Source organism: Podarcis tiliguerta (assembly GCF_965153285.1).
Source record: "Podarcis tiliguerta genome assembly, chromosome: 5".
Taxonomy (NCBI): Eukaryota; Metazoa; Chordata; class Lepidosauria; order Squamata; family Lacertidae; genus Podarcis; species Podarcis tiliguerta.
In genome coordinates this window covers 35,049,621-35,071,873 of record NC_139538.1, presented here as the reverse complement: position 1 = coordinate 35,071,873, position 22,253 = coordinate 35,049,621, and the positions used below count along the sequence as shown (strand labels likewise).

The following is a 22,253-nucleotide window of genomic DNA, read 5'->3' as shown; positions in this document are numbered from 1 at the left end:
TCTCATCTTCTGCAGGAAGCAAAAGAATTGAAGAGAATCATGGGAGTGGGGTGGAGTGAGATTAAAGATGGGAGTGGTTTTGAAACAATGCAAATCAGCATGATTTTTACAGTCAGTGACTATTAAAAGGCCTCCCATTATACATGGGAGTCAACAGACAATTTTGGAGCCTGCCTGACAACTGACTGGTTATTTAGAAGGGATGCCGCATCTACTTTTGATAGTATCATTTCACAAAGAGGGAAAATGTGTGTTTAGAGTGCGAGTGAAAGTTGTGGATATGAAAAGCACAGAAGGAACTTTAGAAGCAAGTATTTTGCCTTATAATTAGTGGTGCCTTTTGTGTGTGTCTGTAGATGAGCCTGTCTGACCATGTGTAAAACTGCACTTCCTTTGCCACTGAATCCAACTTCTGTGTTTCCAGAGAGGTCTGCACTTCGAAGCAGTAGTTTTATGTAGTTTTTCAGCTGCAGGTTTGTTTAATTTTAGATGAATGCAAATCATGTCACAGAAGTGGGACTAAAGCTGTAGAGAAGCTAATGCAATGCACAACACCTTCAATTTAACAGCAGTTAAAGGGGGGGTGTCCTCAAGTGTCGTGTCTTTTGAAAATCTACATCCAACAAGCATTTCCTAATTTGAAAAATTAGAAGTCAAACTACTGCTAAGTAAACTGATTTTCTTGAAAGCAGGTGAGTTTCAGTAGTACCACAGACAACTTATATTCTACATTTATTAATACATATATTAGTACAGGTCACAATAATGCATAAAAATCAATTTGTGCTTCCACCCCACCCCTCATTCTACAGCAATCAGATGTTAAACTCCTCAAACTCTTATTTATGTATATTAAAAGTATGACTTCTACAAAAGGTTTGTAGCCATCAGCTTTTCTGTTGGACACGATGCACTGACAAGTTGTATAAACACATTACAAGTTACAGTAAGCCAGGGGGTTGGACTCGATGACCCTTGTGGTCTCTTCCAACTCTATGATTCTATGATTCTAGGCTTTGTTTTTAAAAAGGCGCTATACACTTAGCTGATATTAGTATGCATGCAATAAAATGGCAGCAGACACTATGGATAAGATTTCACAATAGTTTCAGACCGGATCCTACTTATGTGAATGAATGAAGGCTAGAGCCTTCAAAGAGTGCACAACTTAGCAAAAGTAGATTTGTGATTTATTCAAAACGACTTCTGAAAACCGAGCAAGTCCCCAATGTGCTTACACTATGGCTCCATAAATGATGCACCCAGTCTACTTGCCTCTGAAAACTGAGGGTTGGGTAGCTGTCTATTGTATATATACAATATCTTCTTTCAAAAAGAAATGTGACAGCTTCTCAAAAAATACAACAGGCTAGCATTCCAATCCCACACACGGTTTAATACCATTAAAAAAACACCAAAAATTGCAGATATGAAAAAATGACTCCTGAATATCTGAAGAGTCTGATTTTTAGGACATGTTTCTTGCACTATTTTGAACAGAAATCTATTTTCTACAAGCTGTTCAACCTTTTGACATGAGTAATCAAAATAGGATTCTATAACCCTTCTAAAACCGAATACCCCATTGAAAAAGACTCATTGCCATTATTTCTCCTCTCCATGACCCTATTGTAAGAACAGAATTTACTACTTCAAGCTGTAAATAAACCTTGATGCCGTAGCCCCTTCCTATAAGAGGCTGAGGCCTTTAAAGAAAAGCAATTCATTCTTTGCCTCATGTCTTCCTTTTCTATGACTGCTACAGGTATAGACAAGTACAAAAGAAGGAATTCATGGTTGCACAGAGACAAAAGTAAAAAGCATATCTGCAACTGCCACACAGATACCAAGTAAGGAAACCCCCAGATCTTGCTGTCTTTAGCAAAAAAGAAAAAAGAGGAATTGTAACATCTTCTGCTCTCACCCCTAAGAAGTATATGCTCATGAAGTGTTTGCACACTAGTAAACTGAAATAGCATTTTTACCCATGCCATGTGTTCCAAGATACATATTTTACTTACCTGCAATGGTAGTTAAAGAACTGGTTCTGTGCATTCATATTTACACACCACAATTCTCTGCATGGTTCCATAGCACGATACCAAAAGCACACACAGATACTCTCAAAGAGGTTATTAACACTCCCAAATAGCATTTTAAAATGGAACTTAATATTATAATGAGAAGGAGGGTGTATTTCCTTTTCCAAAATATGATGAACCTCTTTTACATTCTGTGTCTGAAAATAAAAAGGGCCCTTGATAATACGATTGTCATTACAGTACAGTTGCATCCAGTGCATCAGCTTTACTGCTAAGGATTAACCTTCTGAGGTATCATATTTCCAGGTAGCATAGTAAGCACTATTTAAATAAGAAGTTTTACCACTGTGTCAATATGCTGTTTCCAACATCAGGATGCATTTTACTTAAATTTGAACTGTCAGAAAAATGATCCTCTTCAACTACAAAACTGGTAGCTATATTTGACCTGGGAATCACTGATGGAAAACAATGCTAATTCAAACTGAGGGCCAGTGCCTCCGAATAGCCAGTGGTGGGGAACTTGTGGCCCTCCAGATGTTGTTGGAATAAAATTTCCATCAACCTTGGTCACTAACCATGATGGGAGCTCTAACTCCAAAAATTTCTGGAGGAAAGCAGGTGCCCCAACCCCTACAAGTAGGCATTACCCATATTATGAAATATTGTAATTGCCCTCAGTGACACCAGCACAGAGGAAAAATTGACTGGTTATTTGAAGATATCAATATTGCTAGGAAAGAGGGAAATGTTAATACTGGTGTCAAAATTTCAGCCAACTGGGAATGTTGAGAGCTCACAACCGAATGCCAACAGTGCTTGAATATCAAGTACTAAATAGCGGGACACAGGGCACTTGAATGTGTGTTGTAGGAACTTTCTGTCTGTAGAATATTACTAAAGTGTTACAGCCTGCGTTGTAAAACAAAGAAATGAGAAAGATATGAAAATGTCAAAATTGTTGAAGAAATACTTTTTTATAGCAAGTTTTGAGGATTTTTGATCCCAAATCCCAGGTGGTTTCTTGTACGTAAGGGGTCCAGCTGTATGTAGTTCACTGTGCAAATTAAAGCAATATTTTCAAACAAAAATGCTAATCAAGTATGGATAATGAAAGAGCAGCTTTAAACAAGAGAGACCATAAAATATTTGGATATGTAGAACTCCTTAATCTGCATAGGCTACTTAGATATTTTGTGGCCTATCCCGTAAATTAAATGTTGGTGAGCTTCACGGACTAATCTGCCTGAAACAAGCTAAGTAGATTTTTACTTGTGTTTGTGTATATAATTTATACTATAGATTTTCATAGAATATGTAAGACTAAAACAACAACTTATGATCATGGCCAGCTTCTTTTAAAGAAAGAACAGAGTAAAAATGGTTCAAGATAAATTCGCTTTTGTATTCCAGAATAAATCGTTGCATTATAAAGAGCTACTACACTTCTAAAGTAAGTCAGCCTTACAAAATAAAATAGTAAGCCTTTTTTAAAAACAAAACCGTTAATGAAAGGTAAAAGCAAATTTATCATTCATATCAAAGACTTCCTCATTTTATTGCATAAACAATTTCAAATTAGTACAAATTTGTAGATATATCATCAATAATTTCAACAGAAAACAAAAAGTATAAAACAAACACCTGGAGTATAAAAATGATCATGATCAAAAATTGTAGAAAGAATTTCCAGTCCAATAAATGTATTTTTTCCTGAATATGTATCAATTGTACTAAGAAACGGATCATACTAAGGCACAAATCATTTGAAGCATAAAGCTTTACTATATGTATGTCCAGGATGTTCTGAACCTTTGCAGTCAGTTGCCAATACAGAGAGTCTGTATTTTTATGTGCTCCACATACTAAAGCTATGACTTGCCCTAAATATGCCAAACGGTTTCTTATGATCTCACTCATACCGATTTTAAGTACTGATGAACCATTGAAAATCAAATTCTTCATTAAGTGGATGAACCCCCTAAAATTTCACAAACAAGGAGTAAAATATTTAGCTGGAGCTGAAGTTAAGCGTGAAGAGCTGCAAAAAACTCACAATATTAATTTATTCTGCATGTGCATACAAGTATATATACTGCATTAATTGGGTGGGGAGTTGAATATTAAAGATAAGCGACCATTGTGAGAATCAGTACTGAGACATTTGCAATGAAAGCCTAACTATTGCATGTAATACCTGAAAGCTTAAGACTCGGCAAAATGACAATAATGGGAATGAATTACCAACAGGTTTTTAATTAATGCTCTTCTAAAGGCTTAACACACATACCATCCATAAGAATATATCTGATAGGAATTTCATTAATCTTTTAAGGTTAGTAAACTGAATTTAAAAGTGAACCAGATTGCAAAATAAGCATGTCACTACTCAAGTCAAGTGGTAAATAATTATTAGAAAAAGAAATTGCTTTAATAGCAAATTATATACTTAATTCTACAACTGATACAACATTATAAATTATGTGTGGACAGTTCTGCCAAAGCTTAACTGTATATGTTTGTCAAGCTACAGCATTCAACCGTATTCCATCAATCAACTCATCCTTTATTTTTAATTGGGTCAAAATAAATATGTTTAAATGAAGAATGATTATAAACCTATAATAATATCAGTAAAGAATGCTTTGAGTATATCTGATTAAAATCTGAAGTATTTAATACTACATACCCATGTACCATAAAGTGCAGTCAAATACTTTATCAGTGTACAATGGAGCAAACTCACTTGCATGGATGTTTCTGCAACTATGAAAAAAGCTACCTATTATGTACAGATTTTTGATTTCCCCTAATGTATCTTAATGTCAGAGGAACATTCACTTTGTGAATTTGCTCCCCACCTGCCTGTTGACCTCGAGGCAATCAGCTGCTACTTAACTATAATCTGCAACACACATGCACATTTATTTTAAAAACTGGAATTCTAGGCAAGTTTTTCTACCAACAACTAGGTTTGTACTAAGAGAAGTGGGAAATGAACAGAACAGTAAAAATAATAATAAAACTAGCAAAATTAACAATATCACAAGATATGACTAGGGTGAACAAAAATGTTCATCTTCTGTAGCATAGATGGTTTAATACTGAACAAAACAGACTTGAACTATGACAAGTTTCTCAGAATAAAGTAGAATACAGTGGTACCTCGCAAGACGAATGCCTCGCAAGACGAATGCCTCGCAAGAGGAAAGAGTTTTTCGTTTTTTGAGTTGCTTCGCAAGACGAATTTCGCTATGGGCTTGCTTCGCAAGACGAAAACGTCTTGTGCCTTTTTCTTAAAACCGTCAATGCATTCCTATGGGAAACCGTCAATGCACAGTGGTGCTTCGCAAGATGAAAAAATTCACAAGACGAAAAAACTCGCAGAACGAATTAATTTCGTCTTGCGAGGCACCACTGTACACTATGAGAACTAAGAAAGTGCAAGAGATCTCCCCATGGAGTATAATAAAAAGGGAAATCTTTCTACAGACAAAGCCCAAGGTCTTCCGTGAGGTCTGCAATCAAGAGGCAGAGCAAATCTCTGGTTCCTTACAACTTCTAGATCAGCCCTCCATTGTCCACATTCTGAATTCTTTAAAAAAAGCACCACACTGCTGGAAACTAACCAGCTGATCCAACACATTTCTTTTCTGCTATGCATATCAGTCCCAACTTCAATCAACATAACCTTGTCAGTCCATAACTTCACAGCTTGGAGATAAACAGAAGCTGAGTATGGTATTGTGAAATTTATTTTTAACTATATTTCACTAAGAATGAATAACAGGTTCAGACTTACCTAAAAGTTTGAGAGTTCAGGAACAATCTCATATTGGGAATGAAGGCAATTTAATGTGTTTAAAACAGAAAAACTATGATGTTAAAAAATACTATTTTTTAAAAAAATGTTAGATGTTCATAGGGAAGTACCCTACAAGTACTTACAAAACAGAAGGGCATGGAATCCAAACAAATCCTGAATATTTTACTTAATTTCAAAACATACAACATATTTAAGAACAACAGCTACTAGAAAAGCCTCTGGGGAAGTTAACAGGCACATCTAGAAAATGCACCTGCATTTGACCAATCTTGTATTTAATTATGATGGTTTTGAATAAAATATGGGTGTTGTGCAATGCTCCAAATGGAAAAGAAAAGGTTGTTTGATTTTAGTAACTGAACTGATCTATTCAATAGGAAGCTTTAACAGGAAATTAGCTGTACTGTGCCAAGAGTTCAGAAGTGGATTCCATAGATTTGTTTCTGAGAAGAAATACAATTACCTCACATTACCATTTACTAACTGAAGTTATATGTACAATCTCAGCATGTACCACCAGTCACTGATCATGACCAATATCTAATTTTAGAACTCCTGGTCTGTATCAGCAAAGGTGCATGTATTCTTAACTTTAAAATCTTAAGCAAAGTCCTTTCTGAATTATGGTTGGCAAAAGTGGGGAAAAAACCCTTTAATCTAGTAATATAACTTTATGGCATCACCGACATAGCTTTACTTAGCAATACTTAAAATCAAAGATAAATATAGAATATTTGCAGATATTCTCCACATACCCACATGAAGCACAACCTGGCCCTACAGAGTCCTGGTACTTCTCTGAAAAAGTAGAGGGGCAGAGATGTCTTGATTTTTAAAAAATCTGACATCTAAAGATTGCATTCCATGGTACAGTAAGCCAGCAACTTGTGCACATCCAGCTTTATGTGTTTGGCCAAAACAACAACAACACCACTTTTTAAAAAATGGGATGTCCTGGGGAAAAGACTTTGGCAATCCCACCCGCATTTGAACCCAGTGTGTTTTGCCTTTATGTGATTTGGCTTCAGGCGCTATCCTTTGAACATAACCCCCGGGTTAAGTTGCGGGTTTACTATATGTATGATTTAATGTGCTACTACCACAACTAGTATAAATTCTTGCTGATTTGACCATTTCAGGCACATGGAGCATATCACTACAAGATTGGATTGATCTTTATTACGGCCATTGGCCCGTTACACGACAGTTTCCCATACCAACATATTATACTTAAAACTCCAAATTTAAAATCGCCAAAGCTTACAAAAGACAAACAGTAACCAAAGCAAAACAAAAACAAAAACCACCATCATACAAAACAGGAACCACCACCATACATTGCAATAAATTTGTAACCTATACATCACCCTCTACTCATAAATTAATCAGGGGTATCAATGGTGATATCGCCCAAAACATAGATCATGATTTAAAACAATGGTGATATCACCTAAAACATAGGTCATGGTTTAAAGGGGTTGTCCGAATCACACAGGAGACCGTTTCTCTTCTTTAGGGATAGGACGCTGATCAGGAATCTGGCAACCATGAGTGATTTTAGGGGGTCATCATCAATTAGTAGATATCTCAGTTTGGCTTCAATTGTGTCATCGGCAATTCCCTTAAGATATTGAGCAAGAAACTTGCTCCTGGCCGGTAGGTGAAAAGCACAGTCAAAAATTATGTGATGCAACGATTCCGGTGCCCCACTGTTACAATCACATAAGAGCGATATCTGTCCATTGGAGAATCTATTTCTCAGCACGTTCGATGGGAAGGTGTTGAATCTTGCCTTTACAAAGGCATATCTATGAGCTGAGGAAGTTAAGGAATTCAAATAGTTTGGGAGCCTTAAGAGGGGTAATAAACCAAGATTTAGAGGTGAGCAGGTACCATTGCCCAAGATCATTTTCTGCTGCAAGTCCATCTCCTCTAGCTTACAGGTTACTGTTCTTTTAGCTGGGACTATGTCCTGCTCTAATAATTTGGATGGGGAAATTCCCATTGCCGTAATTTTCAGCTGTAAATTTTTTACCCATGGGCTCTGGAAATCATCTCTCCACATACATTGTATCAAGTACAAGTTTGGGAGATTGTGCCATAGAGATAACCAATGACAGAGTATGTGCTTCCACAGAGCATTTTCCAGGGATACAATATTAAGTTCCATGCGTAACGCTGTATTACTTACACAGTTGGGTAGTTTCAATATCCCTCTTAAAAACTGATTTTGAATGACCTCCAGGTGAGATAGGTTGGCAAGGGTCCCCCAGATTGAGATGGCATAAGCTATTGTCGGGATCACCTTGGCCTTGAAGACTTTCAGCGCCGATGGGATATGAAGGGCCCCATCGGTGAAGAAGAATCGCAAGATCGCCAAGGAGATAGCTTTGGCTCTATTTGTAACATAGGCTACATGGGCCTTCCATCTGAGGTTATGTTGTAACCAAACTCCCAAATATTGGAATCTATAGACTTGTTCGATGACTCTCCCATCAATTCTCCAATTATGGAGTTTCCGGCTCTTTGAGAAAATCAGGATCTTAGATTTTCCATAATTAATTGTAAGGGAGTTTGCGCTACAGTATGATCCAAAAATTTTTAGGGCCCTCCTGAGACCTACTCTAGAAAAAGAAAGAATGACTGCGTCATCCGCATATAGTAACAAGGGGCAGCGATAGAGTGCTAGGCGGGGTGCATGAATCCTTTCTTGGGCCTCTATTAGGGGAGTCCTCATGTCACTTATGAACAAATTGAACAGGAGTGGAGCCAATATACAACCCTGTCGGACACCTCTGTTAATGGGAATTGAATTCGTGAGATCACCCTCCGGGGTGAATCTCACTCTGGCCGCTGAGTTCTCATGGAGTTTGATTATTAGCCAGAGAAGCCTTCTGTCAATGCCCCAGCGGATGAGTTTTTCCCAGAGGATGCTCCTGGGGATACTATCGAATGCTGCCTTTAGGTCAATGAATGCTACACAGAGTTGGCCACCCTTTGGGGTGGAGTATTTCCAGGCAAGATGCTGTAAAGTTAGAATGTGATTAATTGTTGACTGTTTTGGGCGGAATCCAGCTTGTTCGGGCCCAATTAATTTTTTCTCTTCGGCCCATTGGTTAAGTCTGTTCAACAGGAAGCGGGCATACAGTTTCCCCACTATTGAGAGCAGACTGATGTTTCTGTAATTCCCCGGGTCATCTGGTGAGCCCTTTTTGTGGATTGGAACGATAACAGCGTCCTTCCATACTTCCGGGATCATTCCAGAGTTGTTAACGGCATCGAAGATGGTCGCCAGAACTTTGGCCCACCAGTCCGCGTGGTATTTTATTGCTTCTGCCGGGATCAGGTCTGGCCCAGGCGCTTTCCCTGTTTTGAGTTTAACGATCAGGTCATGGATGTCTTCTGGATCGGTGGGGGGCCAGAGGGGAAGCTGATGTTGAAATTCATCTCTTGTGTTAGCAATACAGTCAGTTGTGGCAAAGTAATTTTTTAAGTAAGATTCCCAAACCGGGGCAGGAATAATAGTCAAAGGGTATCTTTTAGTTCTTTTATTTACCAGGAGCCAAAATTGTCTGGAGTTCCGTGATGATGAGGCTTCTATGATTGCTCGCCATTGATTCACTTGCCATTCCTGTCTGGCTCCCTTTTGAATTTGCTTGTAGGCCGATTTTGCTTGGAAATATTCTTTTGGCAAGACCGTTGCCCCGGAGGCTTTATACTCTTTGTAGATGTTACCGAGAAGTTGTCTAGCCTGTTTACAAGCACTATTGAACCACAATGCACCTATCTTCCTTTGTGTTCGATTTATTTTATGCGTCGGGACAGAGAAAAAAGACGTTAGATCTTCCGACAGATTCGAGAATAGTCTTAAAGTTTGGTCATAATCATAATAATCCTCGGTTAAGCCTGAATATGCTTGTTTTAGTCCTTGTTGGAAATATGCTGAGTATTTTTGGGCCTGTAATTCGGACCACTTTACACTTTTGATTTGCAATACTGAGTTCATAATCAGATGTGTTGGGTGTCTGTTTCCATCTGGGGTCCAGTCTATAGTCATTGTGGCGACCAACGGTAGGTGGTCGCTCAGATGAATATTTTCAACTTTGAAATGGGAAACTCTGGGGAATATGTCATGAGATACTAATATATAATCCAGGACACTGTTTGCAGAGGAGCTTATGTGTGTAAACTCGCCCGGTACGTCAGGCAGGCAGTTCCCGTTTAGAATCACTAAGTTTAGACGTAGTACCAATTGGTAAAGAAGGGTTCCCGCTTCATTTACCCTTTTGTCTTTGGAAAGTCTTTGATTATGGAGGGAGAGGTCATTAATGAATTCTGGGGTTATCCACCATTTGGCTTTGATTAAAGACTCCCAGTTTGTTGCAATGCGAGCGTTGAAGTCCCCTGCTATAACATTGGGTATATTGGGGTATTTGGAGTGGCAAAAAGTGAGATGTTCCTCCAAGGTTCCCCATTTATTGCATAAGTCTGCAATATTGCCTCCAGGAGGAAGATAAACATTTGTTATAACAAGTTCAAAGTTTTCCCCCGTAATCAGGGCTGTAATTGCAAAGGTGGAAGCATTTACAAGCGTGAGTTTTGCCTGTATTTTCAAAGAAATTGCTATAACTAATCCTCCTCTGGGCCGGCCTCCTTTAGTAGACGGGCATGCCGGTAATGATGTAACATCAAAACCATTAATATCTACTCTCCCCTCTTCCCATGTTTCCTGCAAGAGAATTACTTGGTGTGAGTTTATTAGTTTTACAAAGTCCGGGTCAGATTTTTTCCCCTTCCAACCTGCTATATTCCAGCTTAAAAGGGAGAACGGGGGAGGATTTGACTGAGGTTTGGGTAGTCACAATAGAGAAGGGGAGAACGCTGGCCTTGGTGGGTTGTCAGATTTAAAGAAGTCAGTAATTTTCTTTTGACTAATAGTAGATGACTTCTCTCCTTTTGGCGCAGATGTACCTCTTGAGCTATTTGTAATTATGCTCTGCTCAGCCGGTCCTATAGGGGTAGTGTCCTGATTTGGTCTGGTCTCCTCTCTGAAATCCCTTGTTTTATCAGAGAGCTTATCACCTAGGGGAGCAGAGATTAAGTCGGTACAAGTTTTAACTATTCTTAGATTTCCCTTCCGTGGGTATGTCATCTTATTTATATGGCCCAAGGGGTCTTCTGTCCAGTCCATATCGATAGCGGTTTGAGCTTCTAAATCGTCAACTAGAGATTCTCCGCCCGATAATGATGACTCCAGGTCAGGCATTGAGGAGTGTGTCGAAATTTTGTTTACATTTTGCTGTTCTTTAGTAGGTGTGACCATTCCGGCTGGTGCCGGAAGAGCTGGTTCCAGATTGACTAATAGGGGTGGCGAGACGATTGTCTGTATCGTTGCCTTGGATTTTATGGGCCTATTTTGGGGCTGTGGGCTAAATTTGAGAAGGTCCACTGAGCCTCCAATGGCACTGTTGGTTTGAATTTCTTTGTTTCCTATTTTGCTTTTGGCCTGAGACATCTTCTCTCTTAGTTTATCTAATTTATTTATTATTTTTTCTTTTTCTTGTGACTGTAGTTCGTCAAATGAATTCATAAGGGCGCTTTCATCATTAGATATTCTGGAATCACCCAAGTTCGTTCCTGGATGTGGACTGCAGGCAATCTCCTCCGTTCTCTGTGGGGAAAGCAACATCTCTTTGTCTGGCGATTTTGTAGAGCTTGTTCCTGGATCTAATGTCTCTCTCTCTTTTTCCACAAGTAGTGGTTTTACTATGCTGTCCGCAAAAACCCTTGTGGGTATGATTTTTGTTTTTATGAATTTCCATTTTTGTCTTATTATTAATAAGGGTAGTCTCAGCGAACGGAAGGCTAAAATAACTTTGTAAGGGCCATTTGATTGAGTTAGCGGGAGTAAGGCATGAAGATCAATATGAACTATGCTTGTTCTCAAGATTTTACTTAGGGCAATTTTAGCTCCTTCCAAGCTTGACCAGTCCCAAATCTCAGACCTTATCGTTAGGCACACCTTCTTAGGTTGCAATGTTAGATTTTGCTTACACATGAGGTCGTTTAGTTTGTATTTTCTCATCCCCTTTGCCCCAGAGTTTGATGGGGCTATCACTGGAGGTCCCCTCTGGTAGTTATTTTTGAGGGCAATTTTGGCGTCCATATCCATCACTTTTTCCGTTAGCTTGGAAATTGAGCACGTCAGAAAGTCTATCTTTTTAAATATGCAGTCCAGTGTCCTAATGACTAGTTGTAAATGGGAGGACTCATTTCCCAGCTGGTTCTCCTTATCCTGGATCTTTTCCCCATCCACATCGGGCCCACCCTTGTTGGGAGTGCTCGTTAAGTTACAATTGTGTAAGGTGGTATTTTGGGACTTGGGAATGTTATTAGCTACATCCAAGTCACTTAGTGGAAGAAATCTATTGTATGTGGTAACTGCTGCTTGAAAATTTGGCTGATCTCTTCTTCCTTTAGCTTGTAGCTTGGGGCTAGGGAGAAGCAGTAATTCCTCTGCTTCTCTGAGGCGTTTCCTCTTGCCCATAGCCACAGTAGATATGAGCTAAATAATGTGAGTAATACAGAAGAGAAGAAGGGGACTTCCTACCACAGTCAATGATTTAGCTGTACAGCTGAGTATTTAACTACAGGGATTTCTCCGCAGTTCGTTGAAGAGTGCTTTGTGAATTTCCAGGCTTTGTTTTGTTTAATTTAAACTTCCGTCTCCTCTCTCTTCACCCCTCTCTGCCAAAAAGACTTCTTCACCTCTCAGAGTGTAATTCCAGCAACCCGAAGCCTCACAGCCTCACAGCTTTCCACTCTCGCTGTTAGGATGACGAAGTGCAGCTGGAGAAGACGTCTCAAGAGGGAGGCTGGGTCCTCAAGCCCGTCGGGTTCAACTGCCCGCCCAGGCCTATAATCTCCTCTGGTCCTCCCCTGACCTGGCTCCAAAACTTCGGCTTGGCACTTTCCCTTCCCCGAGTATTAAAACTCCGCTCAGGCCCTGTCTCCAGGCTACAGCTACCGCAGAGGTGATCCAGTGCCCAGGAGTAATTTTAACCAACGCTTGCCTTCTAGTCTTCCTGCTCCGGCGGTCAAGATTGATGGCGTCGTTTGTTATTCCTTATCTGCGAAGCGCTGACTCATCTGGCCGGTGGGGGAATTCAATGGGTGGGTTGCAGAATATCCACATAGGACTGGAAGAGACTCCTGCCCGCTTCTCTCGGCGGCCTCCACTCTGTTTCCCTGATTGTCTTGTTGCAGTAGGCAACCTCCCACAGCCAAATGCCAATAAATCAGTGAGGGGTTGCTGCTCCCTCGACAAATTGGGGAGTAAAACAATAAAACAATAAACTAAAAGCGAAGTGAAGCGAGGAGGTAATAAAACAGCTAATAAAACGTTAAAGCTGAGTTTAAAACCAAGAGGTGGCTAAAAACTACGTAAAAACTACTTAAAAACTACTTAAAAACTTAACTAAAAGCGGAGGAGTCTGATTAGGCAGCTGTCTCCGTCGCCATCTTCCCTTCCCTCCATACTACAAGTATGATAAACTACTAGTGAAAGTGAATCTTGTATGTGGAAAGACTCAGAACAAAAAGCAAACTAATTGGCAGCCGGAAGGCAATCGCTCCATTATGCTGAGCTGCACACTGATAAAATCAGTCTAATAAGAATTTGGTCAGGAGGATTATGAAAGTGGTTTTTTAAAGTATGATAGGAAATCCACAGTGAAAACACAATTATCACAGAGTAAACAAACCAGATGTGCCTGGTTCTCCACCACCACCACCACAGAAAATCTGGTGATTATTGCACAATCTTCCCTTTCACACAGGCATAATTAGGAAATTATAATGGAAAGATACACAAGCCTATTTAATTAACTCAAGATATAATCCTTTCAGACATAGCCCTAACAGTATTTTAGTTTATTTCCTGTACAAGGTTTGCTTTCCTGCTTTGCAACTTAAATACATTCTTCAGTGTCTATCAGGAGACCTGAGAGAACCAGGTTTGCCAACTCTCTTACTGCCATAATATAGTCTTTCAATACCACTTGTATATTCATAGTCTAACAATAATAAGATCATTTCCTTGAAGTAGTACCATCTTCAAATAAAAGCTCAAGCAAACCTTTCATATTGATTCAGTTAAGTTACAGCAGGGGTGAGGAATCTGTGGCCCTCCAGATGCTGTTCCACTCTATTTCCCAAGGCCAATAGCCATGCATGATGTGATTTGTAGTCCAACTGCATATGGAGGACCACAGGTTCCCTATCCATGTTATAGGCTTGTTTCTGCAGAGTAATGTGTTAAATTTCTAACAAAGCACCAACAAGGAAGCACAAAATATGCCAATGGCCTTTCAAGACATTTACTGCTCATCAGCAGCGATGCTTTGTAGAGGGTCTGTTATTTGCAAAGTGTACCTAAGTTCAAAATTCAGTGATGCAGTGACCTTCACCACAGATGGTTTAAACAATTGCTGGGTGATAAAAAATGCATAGTACAATACATTAGAAAAATTATAATGGCTAGTCTGCACCACTGACATCTACACTTCAAAGTAGCAACTAATTTATGATGGCTTGAGAAAAATTGGGATAAGGATTTTTAAAAAGGACATAAATTTGAAATCCAATCACTAGAATGAACCAGGTCAGAAACAATCTACATTATCTTTTCTCTTTCAAAACCAGATTCCTGAAAGCATAAATTTACGTAATATCAACCAAAATATTAATGGCTTGTGTGTGTGTCTTCTGTTTTATCTTCCTGGGTGAGATTCTTAAGATTATTCTGAAAATCAAGAGTGAAATTCTCTCTAGTAGCCTCAGCAAAGGGGTTGTTGAAAAAGAGGTTTATGTCTAATGGGGCTGCAGTTTCTGAATCCCATGAGTCATCAGTGCTACTAGAGTCTTCTGTAGTGGTAGGTGGATAGCTCAGCTGTTCCAACTGGTCAATAATGTCAGTGAACTGAAAAGCTGAACTTGACTCAGAGCGAACTGAATATGCTGGAAAATTCACCATTGAACTAGCTTCAGAGTGATTAGCAGAGCTATAAGTGTGCAAAAATGGCATACCATTTAATGTCAAATTGTTGAGAGAACTACTTTCAGAACGGTTGTTAATTAATGAACTAGTTTCAGAAGGACTCAGAAGACTTTGCATTCTGCTTGCCTGAGCTTTAACTTCAAATAATTCTGAGGTATCTGAAGGCTGTTCATTCCCATTAAAATCACTCTCTCCTTCAAATTCAAACTCATGGTCCATGTTCATATCTACTGCTTCTATGGAGCACCTATCAGGACTTGACTGAGAAGACATCATATTTCTTTGCAGAATTTCTTTAGTTAAAGCAGGTGACTCTGAGAGACAATTAGTTAGATCTGACTCCTGCAAATCTAAACCATCATACAAATAGGAAAATGCTTCAGAACCTCCAGCAAAAAAGGACATTTCTGCTGGATCATCATCAATGAACTCTTCTGAAACCTGAAGCTGGGAGCTAACCAGTTTTACAAGTGAGGCACCCCTACCTTGAGGCAGATGCTGTTTAGCAGCAATGGCCATACCTGTGGTAAAGTCATCCACGTAATTGTCATTTTTACAAGTAATCCTACCTTCTACTGCTACACCTAAACCACAGCTACTCTCAACATCAGTACAAGTGGGGGTGCAGTTTTCTGCAACTTTACAAAGCCCAACACCTTGGAATGACTGGAGTACTGGTGATCCAGGCTGCTGTATCACTTTCTTCCCAGTTTCTTCTGATGTCCCACTATTTGCGTCCGCGGCCAAGCTCCTTGTATGGGATATTCTGGGCTCCAAAAATAAAGGCTTGCTCTCTGTGAAAGTGGGCAAGCTGGCAATGTTTGTGGCTAACGCATTATCCGAATGAAAGGAGGCATATGTACATGCATTAGGCCCAGAGGTTCTTAATCCATCTGTAAATGAGGCACTCTGAGGAGAAAAACAAGAGAGGAAGCTATTAGACAATCTGTTTTAGGATACATCTAACCATGTCCACTTGAACTGACAGATAAACATGTTTACAAGTTCATGAATTTTACCGAGATGACTTGACTGTGAAGACTGTGGGACTCATCCTTGCCCGTTTTCAGTGTGAGAGACACTACCACATGACAATGGTGGGTGAATCGGTGCCCTCTGCTCTATCTATGGCATTTTAAATCTGGCTCAAGTGTTCAGTCATCCATGATTTGTATTAATTTTAGAAAAAAGCATATTGTGCCAACTTTTTAAAGGTAACCATTTCATTGAGTCTTGAGCCTTGAACGCCTATTTCTTCAGATATGATGGAAGGATACATGCAGTATGTGACTATTAGACATGGGAAGATTGTATTGATCACTCACTGGTTTCTCTAGATTTTTCATGTCTGTTTTGCATTCATTCCTTTATTCTTTTATGTAGAAGTGGCCCTGTTTGGTCTTTATAAAATGGCAGAGGGAATTACTGTGAGGTGATGTATCCTTATTATATTAAACTGAGGATGAATGAACTCTTCATAGTATGACTAATGATGCTTTCCAGATATAATGTTCGGAGTAGATGAATGGAGAAAACTGGCCCTGGGTTTCTTACAGATAACTCTTCCTCCTAAGGTCTACATGAGAGCACTATGTTGGTTTAGAATTCTGGATTTGGGACCAGAGAAAGTTGATTCATTATATGACTGTGTTAACTGTAACAGTAATTATGCATGAAATCTTGACACTCTGAAATGGCATCTATAGAAAAGTTTTTGTTATTGCAACAGTAAGGAAAATTATTTTCTATACACTGGTAAATCATATTGATAATGAACTACAGCTCCTGGCTGATAAAGATATATGAATTATTTAGGACCAAATATTGATCTGGATCCAAAGAACTGCACTGTTCCATGTGCCCAAAATAAGATTCATGCTTTTAGAATGGTGCCCCCACACACCCATATATATTCCATGTAGCAAATTTCCTTTGCAAGTAGGTTTTATATGCAGTTTGCAATGTGGCACGGAGCTCTGCCATTCAAAAGAAAAAAGCTAAAAATTCCCCGGGCAAACACTCAGGAAAAATTGTTTTCCTGTACAAACTGAAAAACTCCAAAGTTGATTCAACAGTACACACATATTTAACATTACTACCAGAATTGGACAAGGCTGAACAGAGCAATGATTGAAAATATATATATAATTTTAAATGCAGACGTCATTCATGCTTTAGAATGAAAAGGCTGAGTTTCATAATCTTTCTGATAATTCAAAACAGGTTAATATCAAGACTAACCTGTTTGGGTGTATCAGCATGCAAGGTGTGAGCAGACATTCTAGTTTTACTATGCCTCCTGTAAAGAAAGAATATGCTGTGATATCCTGATCACTTCATTAGCTATATACAGAAAGCAAACAGGGGGCCTTCAGTAAGAAGCTATTCCTGAAGCATAACCTACTTCATAAGGCTGCTAGGTGTGATAAAGATTAATAGTAATAAATCAACGAGCCTCAGAATTTTGTCATTCATGGATAATTGTATCTGTTAGACAAAGTGACTGCAAATTATAACTTTAACTAGAGAAAGAGGAAAGCTGCAAAAATGTATTTCCATATTCTGTAAGTTTCAACACAAATATCTAAAATACAAATCCAGGATAGGACACATTTTTAACATTCAAGAAAATGCTTAAAATGTTTATTCATGTAGTCCAGATTCTCAAGATCTGGTACACCTCTCCAAACTCTCAATAGCCAATTTTGGGGTGTGCAGGGGGCTGCAGAATGGAAGAAGAATGACCAGAAATCATCTCCTTCCCTGTTCTGCTGACAGATGCTTTTTTGTCAGCAAACGGGAAGCTCTGGATACCATCCGGTCAGTATAACAATGAGCAAATGCAAGATGGTTTACAACATTGGAACAAAAAAAAGACTACATGTCTCCAGTTGGCACTATGTGAAGGAAAGTGAAGTTTAAGCCAACATATTTTCATGCCATTCAATCAAATCACTTTTCTGAATTTGAAACATGTTAAATAGTTGGTCAATTTCAGCTCCTTCCTACTCAACATAATTCCCAGTGTCAAGTATCTAAGCATTTTAATTAAATAAATTTGAAATATAAAAATGTCAAATAATACTTTAACAGTTTACAATCTCTAGGAAAAAAGGCCTTTCATTATTGTAGACTAGACTAAGGAAGTTACAAAATAAAAACATCAAAGACTCTTTGCTTATATAAAAGAGCTTGTTACCTTTCATATGGGATTTTTTTCAACCCACTTTCTTTAACATAATCCACCAATTGTTTCTGTGTACGCCCACTGTGAAGAAATAAATGTGAATGTTACAAAAAAATCTCCAGGAAAAGTACATAAAATTCTGGGCTTCTTGTACTCAAGAAATAAAGATCCTAAACCTTTAATTTAAAAGGAATTACTTCCAAAGTTTTTCTTGGTTCCATTTTCTTGGATCAAAATGAATTGGGTTATATCATACCTGTATCTGAAAGATGACCCTCTGCTGAAAAAGACTGCTTTTGACTTTGGTTTTGGCTGATCAAACAGCCTGAAGAAAGTGTGATATTCAACACATATTTTCCAGAAGTTCTTGCACTCATCTCTACTTCCCAAAAGAAACTCCAGAGTGTCTTGATATGGACCCTAGAAATGAAACACAATGGGACTTTATCATGCTACCTCTACACATTTAAGGTTACAATGAGAAAATATTTAATAAAACTTTATTCAACAAAAATAGATAGAAGTGAAGAGAAAAACAAAAAATAACAACAAATAATATATATTCAAGACAAGGAGCTTTTGATAATAAAGTCAAAAGAAAAAGAAAAAATCAGGAGTGAATATAATGGATTTGATTATAAAATTGTAAATGGGGTAGAAAAACACAACTTACATTGTACAATGAAGGAAATGGGAATAAAGAAAAAGGTCTTGCCTATCTATAGAAGCCACCCAATAAAATCTTATTTCAAAGGGATTTGCAACCCGTGACTGGGATGTCAATAATAATAGTAATTCCTATACCTGCAGGTCTCAGGGCAGTTCACAGGATAATGTCACAATATAAAAACACAGAATACATAATCAAAATAAAAGCAAGAACACCCCAATAACCTCCCTCCATAAATAACCTCCAGAGGTGAAATCAGAAGGATCAACATCACTCTCAATGGCTTAAATATCCCATCATTTTTTTCTGAGATGGCAATGAACGTTAACTTTCTTGAACCAGTTATCTAGGGTACATCATGAAGCATCTTTCCTGTGTAATAAGTAATCAAGTGGCTACAAATTATACAATTAACTGTTTACATATAAGATCCTCATCATCTTTCCCAAAAATAGACAAAATACATATTCTAGGGTCCAGGGGCATATTTTTTAATATCATGGTTCAATGTAGGTCTCGAGAACATGCTCTAGAGCAGTGGTTCCCAACTTTTACAAGTGTGAAGACCCCTTTTAAACCCCCCCCCCCCAGATGCCCACATGGGCTCCTTTGAAAGACAAGTCAGAATTCAGACTTTAGTGGAATACGGGTTTTACTAACATGCTTTTATCATAGTGCTATTACCTATGAACCTTGTTTTCAGGCATTAACAGTACTGAATACTGTATGAACGTCATTTCATATTTAAGTCATGCTTGAAACTGTAGAAGTGACATTATAATGGAAGTACTTACATGAACTTCTGGATGAAGCTTGATAAGGAATCGTTTTCTTTTGAAGCTTATTTTTCGGACTTTGGACCAGTTGAAAGTATTGATTTTTGTATTACCCTGTGTTCAATTCAATATAAAATAACTGAGGTATATTATACACAGGATTTAAACAGAACATAAGTTATAGACTTATACTGTCAAACCCTTTTTCTATCTAAATCATATCGTCTGGATCAGATAACTGATAATTTAAAACAACAAGCTGTTAAAAGAACCTCTAGTTCTGAAAGCAGCCCTCCCTGACCTTGCTACTCTGGCCTTTGACATTTGAGATAGGTCTTTTCAGGATCCACACTATTCCTGTGATTGCAACCTGTTTTAACTGTTTTTAATTCTGAAAGTTAAATTGTTGTAACCCACCCTAGGACCTGCTGGTGAATGGTGGGTAACAGATTTATTAGAACCACTACTACATTTGGACTACAACTCCCATCAGCCCAAGCCAGCGTAATGAAGGCAGTATTACAAACGCTCCCATTAGTCTCAAAGAAGAAGCTGCTGCAATGGAGCCCTACTAATCCCATCTGGGTTTGATGAAGAGTGCTGCGGCCACAAAGGCATCTGCAAACATCATATTGTCTATTGGGACTGCAAAGACTATTGTAGTAAGGATGTGGTAGCCATTCATTCAGAATCAATTGCTACATGCTCTAAAGCAGGCATATGGGTCTATCCTCTGGGTTTAAAGTCTTCTGTCTGCATAACTACAAAACGTTTCTCACGTTAAATACTGCTTTCCTACCTGGAATACCAGTACGCCCATGTTTGATACAGCCAAATTAATTTTTGTTCCCTCACGGTCAGATGCCAGATGAAATCTCATGCCATACATCTCCAACTTGCGAGCTATTTCAAGCACCTGGAAATCTGATTCAGCTGGAGTTTGGCCCCTGTGTTAGCAAAATTGAAAATATTATTAATTACTTATAATACTATCCAAAGATATGAAACAGGAAAAAGACTCCAATATAGTTCAACAAGTTTAATGAGATCATATCCATATTAGTAAGCAGTCACTAAGCTTCAGAGTTATTCAGGTTTACTGTGCCAAACCAAAAGAGAAAAACCAACTAGCATAAAAATATGTTACAAATGGAAGAACAAATGGCAATCTAGTTGAAGTCATAATCAAACTCAGAGACATTAATTATTCTTTAAAACAAGTGTATCTTTAATATGCCCTGTATTTCATAATTTTAAATGCAAAATGCTACGTATTCCATAATTTTGTAAAAGATATACCAACATCTAATCTCTCTTTGTTTGAAAACATGAGAGCAAGTCAGTAAGCAGGCAAGCCCAATTGTACCAAACAGCTTTGCAATGTTCAAGACAGATGCATTACAATAGCATCAGTTGACTGTGTTTTATAGACAACTGGCTCCTGGTGGTTCTCACACCCACCCATTATCTGCAGTTGATAGGTGTCAATCCTTAACAGTTGCGCTTAAGTCTGCCTTTTGAATGAGAACGACTGTATTATCCTAGGAGAAGGGCAGATCCCCATTATGAATTTAAAGAATATCTAACACACATTCAAAGTGCATCCAAAGAGTCCTGAAAATGCAAATAGTCCTCCCAAGTTGTGGTTCCTCTGCCTGTTTGGGGGATCAACAGTCACAGCTGTTACAGATTGCTTGTTGCCTTCTACTCCCTGTATCTCCTCCCTCCATCACACAAAAGTGGAGAAGGGGTCATGTAAGCCACAGGCTCATGCACACAGATTATAGAGATATTTATTACAGATTAAAATGGCCAACATTTCTATGCTATTCTAGTGACCAGAAGAATTCCCTGAATAAATGTTTGCCTAAAAAAACTGATCAACGTTCTTAAATAACCTTTTCCACCTACAGAAGATACTTTATTTCTGAAGTGAGAAAAACCAGTAATTATGCCAAGTGATTTACCCTATGCAAGCAAATGTTTACAAGGGTAAAGCACAGTGAGTAATTATCTTCAGATGTTTTCAGTCGACTAAGCCTCACAGACTGGCCTGAAAACAATCTGGTCTAATTTTGTTATCTGCTAAGCAGATCAATCCGCTTAGCCATCCTACAACCAGTGAACAGCCAATTTGCAGAATTTTCTCAACAATAAATATATTCCTGCAGTTGTTTCTAGGATTTTTTTTTTTTTTTTAAAAAGTTCTGCCCTTGCATGGACAATAAATATTTCAACGTTATTGCAATATTCAACAATAAATTAGGGTCAAACTGACATAAATGTGGTAAGATACTGTACAGTACTTTGAAAAGGCTATTAGGCATTGTTAATTGGCCAATTCTGCTGCTTTTAACTTGGATAACTTTACATTAATTTGTAAACTGCATAAGTGAACAAAGTATAATTACTACATTGGCATTCATAAGGCCCATGCAAGATTGAAAAACATAGTTCCAATCATATACTTGCCAATGGCAGGTGAAATAGTGATGGAGTAAAGAACACTTTTAGAGAATTGGTAGAAGGGAGGGGTTAACTACCTTACATAGTTAACCCCTCACATGTACACTAATTATATGTTGCAAATGCTGTCTCACTGGGTTACTTTCCCCTTAGTTAGGACTCATTTATGGTTTTGAAACCTAGCCTTGTGGGGGATTTAATATCCAGTTTGTAGGAAAGAATCAACAC

At 38.4% G+C, this 22,253-nt stretch overlaps 1 protein-coding gene and 1 long non-coding RNA gene across 11 annotated transcripts in view; one reads left to right on the top strand and one right to left on the bottom strand.

Annotated features, from left to right (window-relative positions):
* The window catches only part of FARP2 (FERM, ARH/RhoGEF and pleckstrin domain protein 2), a 79,981-nt gene that overhangs the window by 20,459 nt on the left and 37,269 nt on the right, over positions 1-22,253 (bottom strand). For all 10 annotated transcript variants that reach the window (XR_014511962.1, XR_014511963.1, XR_014511964.1 and 7 more), the window contains exons 8-13: positions 20,359-20,506; positions 19,578-19,673; positions 18,370-18,533; positions 18,126-18,194; positions 17,168-17,225; positions 15,583-15,835 (exon numbers count right to left, since the gene is read on the bottom strand). Coding sequence is in view for 5 of the 10 variants with exons in the window: in XM_083443090.1 (XP_083299216.1) it covers positions 15,583-15,835; positions 17,168-17,225; positions 18,126-18,194; positions 18,370-18,533; positions 19,578-19,673; positions 20,359-20,506 (788 nt within the window). In the remaining 5 variants the exon portion in view is untranslated. The remainder of the gene's footprint in view (positions 1-15,582; positions 15,836-17,167; positions 17,226-18,125; positions 18,195-18,369; positions 18,534-19,577; positions 19,674-20,358; positions 20,507-22,253) is intronic.
* LOC310678791 lies at positions 1,013-4,323 on the top strand. The gene is made up of 2 exons (XR_014511972.1): positions 1,013-1,656; positions 1,699-4,323. It is a non-coding gene; the product is annotated as an uncharacterized lncRNA (long non-coding RNA).